The sequence below is a fragment of the Dipodomys ordii genome, unplaced genomic scaffold (assembly GCF_000151885.1).
Source record: "Dipodomys ordii isolate 6190 unplaced genomic scaffold, Dord_2.0 Scaffold7, whole genome shotgun sequence".
Classification (NCBI taxonomy): Eukaryota; Metazoa; Chordata; class Mammalia; order Rodentia; family Heteromyidae; genus Dipodomys; species Dipodomys ordii.
In genome coordinates, this window is record NW_012267223.1 from 21,091,719 (window position 1) to 21,103,361 (window position 11,643).

Below are 11,643 nucleotides of genomic sequence, written 5' to 3' on the forward strand. Positions count from 1 at the left end.
AAATTAATCCTGCAGGGAGGGGAATCAATACATAGTCAGAGGCAGACCTCACTGATTAACCTTCTAGAATCAATAGATCAAAATGAAGTCCAAGTCTTTACCTTATGAACCCTATTGAAAAGCTCTAGAGGGCTGGGAATGTTGCTTAGTGGTAGAGTGCTTACCTAGCATGCATGAAGCCCTGGGTTCAGTTCCTCAGTACCATATAAACAGAAAAAGCAGGAAATGGTGCTGTGGCTTAAGTGGTAGAGTGCTAGCCTTGAGCACAGAGAGGCTCAGGGACAGTGCCCAGGCCCTGAGTTCAAGCCCCAGGATTGGAGAAGCCCTCCCCCCACCCCACTCACCCAGGAGGAAGTAAGAAAGGAAAGTGATGTAGGCCTAAGAAAGCCCCAAAGGAGGGTCCCTGCTCCCCCCACCCCCCACATACACACACAGGGGGACCTAGGATAAAAGAGCTGGTGGTGGGGAAAGTTCTCTTTGCTCTTCCTTCATGGGTGTGGTCTTCTCTTCTCCAGCTCCTATTCCACTCCAGGATTATGCCAACCTGTGGCCATGTTCCTGTCGGCTGCCCATCTCCTGTCCCTTCTGCTGGTAATACACACAGGGGGCTCCGTGCCCAGCCCCCAGACCCCTCCCCAGGGCTGTTATGTGGCCGAGGAAGCTGGTGAGCGGACCTTCCGCTGCAGTCAGGCAGGCCTGAGTTCTGTGCCCACTGGCATCCCCAATGATACCCGCAAGCTCTACCTGGATGCTAACCAGTTGGCATCGGTACCAGCTGGAGCTTTCCAGCACCTGCCTGTCCTAGAGGAGCTGGATTTGTCCCATAATGCCCTTGCCCACCTCTCAGGGGCTGCTTTCCAGGGCCTGGCAGGCACTCTACGCCACCTTGATCTCTCTGCCAACCAGCTGGCCTCGGTGCCTGTGGAAGCCTTTGTGGGGCTTCAGATCCAAGTGAACCTGTCTGCCAATCCGTGGCTCTGTGACTGTGCTCTCCAGGAAGTACTTCAGCAGGTGAGGCTGGCACCGGGCACTGGGACGGGCATCGTGTGTGGCCCAGGAGCCCGACCAGACCTTGTGGGACAGGAGTTCCTGCTGCTGGCCAGGGAGGAAGAGCTGTGTGGGACAGGGCGAGGTGGGGCCCGGAGGAACACTGATGTGGCCCTGCTGGTCACCATGGGGGGCTGGCTGATCCTGGTGACAGCTTATCTGATCCACTACGTGTGGCAGAATCGGGATGAGACCCAGCGTCCTCTCAAAAGGACCCCCGTGCTGCCTGTGCGCTCCGAGGACTCCTCCACCCTCAGCACCATGGTCTAATGAGCAGAGAACATCCTCACTCCCGGTCCTGTGCCCTCGACTTTCCTTCAGACCCTCTGCTCCCTTGACTGCCCCATTCCATCCCAGCCCTCATTTCAGCCTACCGCTCCATCTCCCCCTAAATATCTCATCTTTCTCTTGCACAACACCATTGCTGGTAGCTGGATTTGGGGGTACCCACCCTGTACCTGGATTATGCTAGACTCAGAGAAGAAAGTTCCCAAGCCCTCTGTCTTCTCCACCCCACTGTTTTGAGGACATTGTGACAGAACAGAGAGTGACCCCAGGTGGTTTGCGCAGCTGGAAGCAAGGGCTTATGGGAACACACCAAAGGGAGCCTAGGCCTGCCTATGGGTGACCTCAGAGGCCTCGCTGTGGACATGGGTGAACTGATGCGTAAAGGATGAAAACTTGACTAGCCTGTTGGCTCACACCTGAAATCCTAGTTACTTGGCAGGCTGAAAATGAAAGGATCATGGTTAAAGGCCAACTCAAGCAGAAAAATTCACAAGACTCCTTCTCAGCCTCTAGTTGGCTGCTCTGGCACGTGCCTGTTATCTCAGGCTACAGGAGGATCTCTGCATCAGATCAGCCTAGTCCGTGAGACTGTCTTCACAGAGAGAAGCTGGACTGGTGGTGGAAGCCTGTGATCCCAGCAGCAAGAGAAAGCTCAAAAGTAGGCAGATAGTGGCTCAGGTATGCACCTGGGTGGAAAGCAGAGCTCTAGCTCAAAAACAGCAAAAAACAGGGTTGGAGCCATGGCTCAAGTGGTAGAGCACCAACCTAGCATGAATGAGACTGTGAATTCAAACCTCCAGTACCACCAAAAAAGAAGGTGGAACATGGGGGGAGGATGGCGATGACAACGGTGATAAAGGGCACTAAAGAGGGAGGGGTGGAAGGCTATGTACCTAAACCAGAGAGCTAGATACCAGTGGCTTAGGAGGCTGAGAACAGGACGATCTTGGTTAGAGGCCAGCTCGGGCAGAAATGTCGGTGAGACTCCACAGAGTAAAGCTGGATGTGATGGTGCACTCTTGTGTACTCGCTATGACTGGGAAACCTAAAAGTAGGTAAAGTGAGGTCCAAGAATAGGAAATGAGACCCTCTCCTAAAAACAACCAGTGAAAAACAGCTGGAGCTACTGGCCAGTAATATTATCTCAGCCTAGCAAGCTTGAGGCCCTGATTTCAAACGCCAGTACTGGGGACAGATGGGGTGGGGAGAGAGAGAGAGAGAGAGAAAGATGTGACAAACGGGAACATTTGAACAGTGACAGGATTTCCCCTGGAGCTGGAAAAAGAGGGGGCAGTGAGGAGTGAAGTAAAGGGCAAGGGGAGGTTGGAAGCTAGAGGTGAGGTCAGAAAACTGGGGTACATTCATATTGAAAAGGGCCCATGTGCACACGCACGTGCGCACACATACACACACACATCTTTTTGTTTTGTTTCTGGTAGCAAGACTTGAACTCAGGGTCAGCTTACTCATGGCTGGCACTGAGCCACAGAAGCCACACCTCCTCCCCACACTTCTTGCTTCCCTGTCCTCCCAATGCCCCCCATTGGGAATGCCCTGGCTCAAGGTCCTCTACTCCCTCTCAGAGAGGCGCCTCATCTTTCTGCCTTCTTCTTTTCTACACTGACAGTTTCCTGGCCCTTGACAGAAAGGTAGATTCCTCTAGGACCGACCTGGGGATCATGGATTGAAGAACCAGGGTCCAGGAGTTGACACCGCTGAGAAAGTCAATAAAAGCTTGTGAATGCCTCTCAACTCTTTCTCCTTGTTCCTTTTATTGAATAACTGCAACCTGGCTGTGAGGGGTGGGAGGAATGTTGAGCTATTACTACCCCACACACACACTTTCTCTCCTCCTATATGGTGGGTGTGTTCTCACTGGGTCAGCTCCTCCTTGCCTGCCTCCCAGCCCCCAACACCAGTCTGACTATCCACAATCCAGGGGATGTGCATGAGTGAGGATGACACTGGAAGGATGGAGGCTGAAAGGAAACCTAGAGGGAGGACCAGAAGGGAGGAAGGAGAGAGGGGAGTGTTGGGGCATCATTTATCAGTCTCTAGAGTCTGCCGAGCTAGCCTCCCCAGAGCTGGGATGAGGGCAGGAAAGTTGTTCACTCTCTTGGTAATCTGTCTTTTCTCTAAGTGGAAGTGTGAGTTGAGTTCTGGGAGAAACCAGAAGTGTATAAAGTTAATACAGAGCTCCTTGGTCTGGAGAGGCCAAGTAGGCTAAAGAAGGGGGCAGAAGATACATCCCTACTACCAAAGGGGCTTCTCCAGAAATGGGAAGGGACAGATATACCCTGTCTTCCTGCCTCCATTCAAGTTGCTCTACCCACGTCATCTCCATGATAGCCTCTTTGGAGGAGGCACATGGGAGCCACATACGAAGTGATTTGATCCACTGCACAGCTTGTTCCAGCTTGGGGCAGACATGGGGACAGAAAGGGATCCACCACCTTCTCCCTGGTCCCTCGGCCCCAGCCTGGCATCCCTGACTCCTTGCCAGCATTCCTTCCACTGTAGGTCTCTCAAGCACACACAACCCCTAGACCCCTGCATTCACCCAGCAACCCTCAGCTCGGCTCATCCTGGAAAACTGGGATGAGCTCCCCATCATCATCTTTTCTCCCCATCATTCTTTTCTAATCTTTCTAAGGCAACCTGTTCCTCTTCAAGTCCAGGGATGCTCAAGGATCCCTGAGTTCTTTTCATACACGGGTGTGGGAAAGCTCAGGCTGCAGCCACACCTTGACCCTGGGCTCTGTGATTTTTGGCCCCATTCCTATCAAAACCATCAAACAACCTTCCTCTGCCACTCTCAGAATCTACCCCTCTCTGCTCACCACCACCCCCACACCTCCCTATCAAGTTGGGACTCTGCACCTGGTTCTGGAAATTAGGTTGTAGATCCATGTCTCCATCCACCTTGTTTCTGGAACCGCCTTTGACTCGCTGTTGTCCTATACAGCAAGAACTCCATCTTTAAGGTCTACCGAGAGCCGGTTCCTGAGCCAGGGCATCCTGAGCCCTGGATAAATGCTCCAGTTCCCCCTAACTCCTTTCTCTCTAGGAAGTGGGGGGAGCGGTGCAAGAAAGGACAGCGAGAGGACAAGATGGGAAGAGACACTGGAGAGGTAACTGAGGAAAAGCTTCATTAGCTCTTCTCTCCAGGAAGAAATCCCTTCACCCTAACCAGTGGGGGAACTCTAAGTCAAAACTCAGTGGGAAGAAAACACCAGAAGCTGAAGCTCAGCTCACCACAGAAGATTTGAACAGGCACCTGCCTAGGCCAACAGTCACTAGCGACAGCAAGGCACACACTACCCTCACACAGCTGCAGCACAGCCTGAGGGGGAGTGAAATGAGCCAACTGGGGAAACTCCCAAACTAAAGGAAGTATCAGTGTTCTTCCTGCCTGAGGAGTTCTGATTAGACCAAGATGTTCCCCAGACACAAGACTGGAGCATTGTTTTTTTTAAATTGCTACCTACAAAAAAAGCAAACAAGTCCAGCATGCTGGACCTGAGGCCTAGAGACAAGATGGCACAGGTAGACAGGAAGAACAAGAGTAGATTCCAAAGAGCCCCTGGGCCCTCTGTGGACACTCTCCCCGTTGAAGGGAACAACATGAGGAAGGGGTAGAAAGAGACAAAGGTGGGCCCAGTGGAGCAGCTGAGACCGGAAGTGAGTCCTAAACACAGAGCTTTATCCACCTCACCCCATCCACAACAGGATGCTGAAGAAAGCAGAGCACCCTTTGGCAGAAGCTTTGGAGGATGGAGAAAGCCTGTCCCAGCTGGCCAAGGTTATAGATTGAAGGCAGGCTCACTGGAGAGGCTGGGGCAAGACTGGAGGCCGCTCTCTGAGGCCTTGCTCTGCCCTCTCCCCCATCCGTGGATACATGCCTGTCTGCTCCTTCCCACGCAGCCCCACCCTCCCCTGCATCCTTGGTCATCTCATGCCAGCTCCTCCATAATCGTACTTTTCTCTTTTCCAAGGACTTCCCCATCTATCATCTCACACAAAACCTGCAAGGAAAGCCAAATGGCTATTGCAATCAATTTCATAATATTTAGGAAATGGGGGGGGGATCCAACAGCCGACCCAAGGTTGCAGATGCTTAGGGAGGAGACTGATCAGATCCTGGGTTTTGCAGATTCGTGCCTGTCTATTTCTCCTGTGGGTCTCCCAGCCTCTCCCCAGGGGTCTCTTCTCTATCTTGTCCTCCACCTCCACCTTCCTCTCCCTGCCCCCCTGACTATTTCAACATGACCATCAGGCTGTCCCTGGGAGCCCCCTGAGCCTTTGACCTCTAAGCAACTAAACACTAGAACAGGGTACCAGACAGGGGAGGAGGGAGAGAAGGGGGAGGGGGGACATATACCCCAGAGGCAGTTCCACACTTCAGGGTCAGGCTGCAGAGACACTGGAGATGGCATGGAGGCGGGGGGGGGGGGGGGGGGGGGGGAGTGAGCCAGCCGACGTGTTGTGGGGGCGTGAAGGGAGGGAAGAGGGAGGAATACCTTCCTTTTGGGCTCTGCCCCTAAAACCAGTTAGTCTCCTTATGTCTGACTTCTTTCCCTGGCTGGGAGTGTTCTGAGGGAGAAGCTCCAGTAAACTCCAGACCTCCTGTGACTGGGAGCAGGGAACCCGCTGAGTAAAATCATATCCAAGTGGATGGAGGAGGATAGCGTGCTGTAAACCAAAGCTCCGCTGGACCCGAGATGCCAAGCCCCCCTCCTTGGAACACAGGCGGGTCTGGCGCTGCAGGATAAACTAGAGGACCGTGTGTGGGGCTGGAGGGCCTCATCCCGGAGGCGCCTGCAGAGACAAGCATGCTCTAACCGGGCTGGGGCGCTGCGAGGCATGTCGGAGCGCTCGCTGAGGGCTGCGCTGAAGGAGGCTGGAGGGAACCTGGGCCGTACAACAGCGGGGACAGGGTAAAGGGGCTGATAGGCCGGCTGGACGAGGGTTTGGGCAACGCTAAGGAGGCGGGGGCGGGGCTTAATGCGCCGGGGGCGGGGCTGAGGGTAGGGAAGCACTGAAGAACCGGGCTTAAGACATTGTGGGCGGGGCTGGTGGGGAGAACTACTGGGTGGAGCTTAAGGCGCTAGGGCGTGGCTGAGGAGTGGAACAGTTGGGCGTGGCTTTGCTGTAGGCGGGGCCTCTGGGGAGGAAATAACCAATGGGTGGGGCTTAAGACGCCAGGGGCGGGGCTGAGAGGGAAGGGAAACTCTAAAGGGCTGGAGGCAGGGATTAAAAGGACAGAGGGCTGGGTGCAGGTGGCTTAGGCCTGTACTCTTTAGCTACTCAGGAGGCTGAGATCTGAGAATCGCCCCTAAGGAAAAGGCAAAGTTGCAAACCCACCTACTCCTCCCTCCACTCTATGCGTTTTCCACAAAAGAAAGAACACGCTGGGTTAGAGAGGAGTGTCAAAGATGGGAAACAGGAGCTAGAATTTAAAGTTGTATGACAGACCACCTCTGAAGCCAAGAGTTGGAGAATGTCTTGGGCTCAAGATGATTTGGGAATTTGTGGAGAAACCTCAGCATGTTTTCGGGAATAAGGACTGAGGTATAGTACTTACCTATCATGTGTGAGTCCCTGGGTTTGATTCCCAACACCGAAAGGAGGAGGAAGGAGAGGAAGAGGAGGAGGACGACGAGGAGGACGAGGACAATGAGAAGGAGGAGGAGGAAGCAACAGCAGCTGAGTGTGGTAACATATGTCTGTAATCACAACAACATATGTCTATAGCAGGATGGCGAGTTTGAAGCCAACCTGAGCTACATAGACACTCTCAAAAAAAAAAACCAACAACAAAAACAAGTGACAAAGAAAGGAAAGGAGAGAAGGAGGGAAGGAAAGAGGAAGGAAGGAAATAAGAGAAAAAGATGAAAAATAGAAAAGAAATATATTTATAAGGAAAAATTTGTGAACGTATTGGTCACAACCTGCAATCTCCACTCCAAAACTTCTCTTCTCCCATGTGAACTATATAACATAAGGTTCCTCAGGAGCATTCTTCCTGTCTCTCCAACAGACAGCCACATCACCCTCTGCTCAGAGTAGGTTTTGGGATTATGCCTCTGTGAGGGGTCATTGTTTCAAAATGCATCAACTACCCCACAACCTACCAATAGGTCCAATAGCCTGTAAGTATGCTTCTGAACCTTTTTTTTTTTTTGTTAGTCATGGGATTTGAACTCTGGGCCTGGGTACTGTCCCTCAGCTCTTCAGCTCAAGGCAAGCGCTCTGTCACTTGAGCCACAGCAAACTTCCGGTTTTCTGAGTGAGTTATTGGAGATAAGAGTCCCACGGACTTTCCTGCTTTGAGCTGCGGTTCTCAGATCTCAGCCTTCTGAGTAGCTAGGATTACAGGCGTGAGCCACTGGTGTCCAGCCTGAACCCTCTTCTTGTCTCCTAACTCCCAGTGTGCCAGCTTCTTCTTGGTTTTGTTTTGTTTTTGTTTTTGTTGTTTTGCCAGTTCTGGGGCTTCAACTCAGGGCCTACACACTGTATCTGATCTTCTTTTGCTCAGGGCTAGCACTCTACCACTTGAGCCACAGCACCACTTCTGGCTTTTTCTGTTTAAGTGGTACTGAGGAATCGTACCCAGGGCTTCATGCATGCTAGGCAAACACTCTACCACTAGGCCACGTTCCCAGCCCTCTTCCTGTTCTTGTTAAAATTGGTAACCTCTACACTTCTAGACTCTTCTCTCCTCATTGACTCCTTAAAGGGAAAAATAAACAAGGATTGTAAGTAAGAAAACAGTACTCTATTCCAATGTCTGTGTCTTCAGAGCACTCTGAGTCAGGCAGACTTTAAGGTTCCCAAAGAGCTGTGAGTTAAGCTTCCTCCTCTAAGTCAGGTCCTCTTCTGAGTCCCATCTCAGAACCTCACACAAATCACAAGAGAAATAGGCTCAAGGAAATGTTTCCTGTCACTTCAATTGACCACCAGAGGGAGATAGAGAACAAAGCCTGCCACCTGTCTCAGCAGCGTGTCCCCACAGCAGTCAGTTTTGATGTTACTTTTAATGGAATAAAAGAGTCCTTAACAGATAAGTCAAACTTAAATTCTGCCTCAGATTCTCCTTTAGGATATAAACCAGCGCTCTGTGCAGAGTGGCCTATGGAACCGAAATGATCTATCTCTAAGATTATGGGGGGATGGGCGTATAAGAGAAAGGGAATCCTGGATAGGAGGAAGGAGTAATTCAGAGACAAGCATAAACATGCACATTTTCATTGCATTCAGGCTGGCCCCACCACACACACTCTTACATCTCTCTCCTTGAGAGATATAAATGCTATCTAGGCCCAGCATTTAGAATCTCATTAGGCAGTTAAGAGGGGTGCAAGCCGGGCTGCGGTGGCTCACGCCTGTAATCCTAGCTACTCAGGAGGCTGAGATCTGAGGGTCACAGTTCAAAGCCAGCCCGGGCAGGAAAGTCCGTGAGACTTTTATCTCCAATTAACCACCAGAAAACCAGAAGTGGCACTGTGGCTCAAGTAGTAGAGCACTTGCCTTGAGCTGAAGAGATCAGGGACAGTGCCCAGGCCCAGAGTTCAAGCCCTAGGACTAACAAAGAGAGAGGGGAGGGGGGGAGAGAGAGCATGACATTGCTAAACACCTGCTGTCTAGATCTTTTGTTTTGTTGTTGTTAGTCATAGGGCTTGAACTCTGGGCCTGAACGCTGTCCCTGATCTCTTCAGCTCAAGGCAAGCACTCTACCACTTGAGCCATAGTGCCACTTCTGGCTTTCTGGTGGTTTATTGGAGATTAAGTATTTCACGGCCTTTCCTGCCCACGCTGGCTTTTTACCATGATCCTCATATTTCAGCCTCCTGAGTAGTTAGGATTACAGGCATGAGCCACCAGCGCCCAGCTGCTTTCTAGATCTGTAGAGATGAAATAAACCAGAAACCTTGGCCCTCAGCCAGTGGGAGGAATGTAGACACTAGGAAGAAAGGGAAGAGTCTGTTGAATTGTAATGGATTGATGAGAGGGCGGGGAGAAGGGCCACCTTCCACTGAAGCTGATTAAGGGATGGGAGGCATAAAGCCCCAGAACTATGTGCTGGGTTGCAGATGACTTATCAATGCAGAAATTCAAAGAGAGGAGGAGAGAAGCAGAAATCCAGGAAAACGAGAGAGATGGAAAGCAAGTAACACACATGTACACTTGTGACAAGGACCAAATGTCCCATGACACCTTTCCCATGCACCCAAGCGCCAATCCCTGCCTCTCCCAAGGAAGGAAAGAGGAATTCTATGAAGGGAAGTGATGTCTTCTGCTTTTGTCTTTGAGAAGGTAACAGGGGGCACAAAAATGGAGGGACAAAGGGTGAACAAATACAGCAGTAGTACTCACTAGACACTACATGGAAAAATGAACTATACAATTTGTGACTGGGAGAGAATGAGGGAAGGGGTGACATGGTTCGAAAAGAAATGTACTCTGGCTGGGAAGGTGGCTCAGTGGTAGAGCGCTTGCCTTGCATGCTTGAGGCCCTGGGTTCGATTCCTTACCACCACATAAAAAGAAAAAAGCCGGAAGTGGAGCTGTGGCTCAAGTGGTAGAGTGCTAGCCTTGAGCTGACGAGCTGAGGGACAGCGCCCAGGCCCAGAGTTCAGGCCCCACCATTGGACCCAAAAAAAAATAAAAGAAATGTACTCATTACCTGATTGATGTAACTGTAACCCCTCTGTACATCATATTTATAATAATTAAAATATATTTTAATTAAAAAATAAAAAGTAAGGGGGCAGCATCTGAGACCATAAACAATGGTTAGACCTGTTAAGGGAGAAGAAAAATGTTTGGAAGCTACATAAGAATATAGAGTCGGATGGGAAAAGAAGCAAACCAAAAGACGAGGGACGCCTACTAGAGGGGCAACAGCAAGGTATTGTTTTGTTTTAGGTCATAGAGAAGAGCTCCATGAGAGCCTCTGTCATGGCAAATGAGGCTTTGAAGACAGACGGGGAATGATGAGCCAGGCGCTGATGGCTCATGTCTGTAATCCTAGCTACTCAAGAGGCTGAGATCTGAGGATGGCAGTTTGAGGCCAGCCCGGACAGGAAAGTTCTTGAGACAGCTCCAACAAACTACTAAGAAAAAGCCACAAGTGGAGCTGTGGCTCAAAGTGGTAGAGGGCTAGCCTTGAGCAAAAGAAGCACCCAGGCCCTGAGTTCAAGCCTCAGGACTAGCACCAAAAAGAAAAAAAGTGCAACAACAAAGATTTTAGGGAGTTACATCGAGTATGAGACAGTCTAATCTCCCCATTGACTACCAACCCCTCAAGAAAACCTCCAGGAAAAATCAAACCTACTGTCCATGTCCTTTAAGCCTTCCAGGTGAGGGTATATAGGCTCCAGTGTGTTCAGGTTCTGTGTATACACATATGTGGTCTTGTAAATCCCTTAATCTGTCATCTACAGCAATTCCTTGCAAGTAGAGACTGAAGAGCAGGATCTAAGTGACCTACCTGGAGACATCTGAGTCTCCACAACAGGCATCTTTACTACTATCGCTGCTATGACTCACCTCTGTGTGTGAGCTTGTATATATTCAGCACTCCATAACCAGCAGAGTATGGGGCACTAAACAACAGAAAACCATCTGAGCTCCTGGCTCAATCCTTGAGACTCAGGAAGTTGAGACCAGGCAGAAAAGTCTGTGAATCTTCATCTCCAATTAACCAGCAAAATACTGGGCTGGATGCATGGCTCAAGTAGCACAGCATCAACCTTGAGCAAAGAAGCTGAGAATGTGAAGTTCTGAGTTAAAGCCCCAGTATTGACACAAGGGGAGTAGGGGTGGGGAAAGAAAGCAAAGTATTTAAACTAGCTCTATCTACTCAGACATATGTGTCTTTACCAAAGATATATACATGTAGCTAAAACAAATGGAGTCAGGTAGGGATCTTCATGCCCACACACAGAATGATGGACAGCCTTTCTCTACTAGAATCTCTGGACACACAGGATTTCATATCCCTTATGGTGTCTATGAGTCCTATCATGAATCCCAGATGCTTCCTGATAGACCTAAGCAATGGTTAGCGCAGTCAGCAGAGAACAAAGTGTTGGAGAGCTACCGGAAGAGCACGGGGTGGAGAGAAAGGGAGGAGCCCAAAAGATAAGGAACAGACACAGACACGTCCGTATCACTCATACAGACCTATATGCATATAATACACATGGGTACCTATACCCCTCCAACTCCCATGGCCTCTCTGTATCACCCCCTCCAAAAGTTTCCACAAGCCAGTCTTCATGTCACTTCTTCTTACTGGGTCCT

General features: G+C 50.5%; 1 protein-coding gene across 1 annotated transcript; it reads left to right on the forward strand.

Annotated features, from left to right (window-relative positions):
* The first annotated feature begins 522 nt into the window (after nt 1-522).
* Lrrc3c (leucine rich repeat containing 3C) lies at nt 523-1,317 on the forward strand. The gene has a single exon (XM_013037832.1). It carries the CDS (start codon nt 553-555, stop codon nt 1,315-1,317), a length of 765 nt encoding a protein of 254 aa, XP_012893286.1. The 5' UTR covers nt 523-552.
* Nucleotides 1,318-11,643: the final 10,326 nt, after the last annotated feature.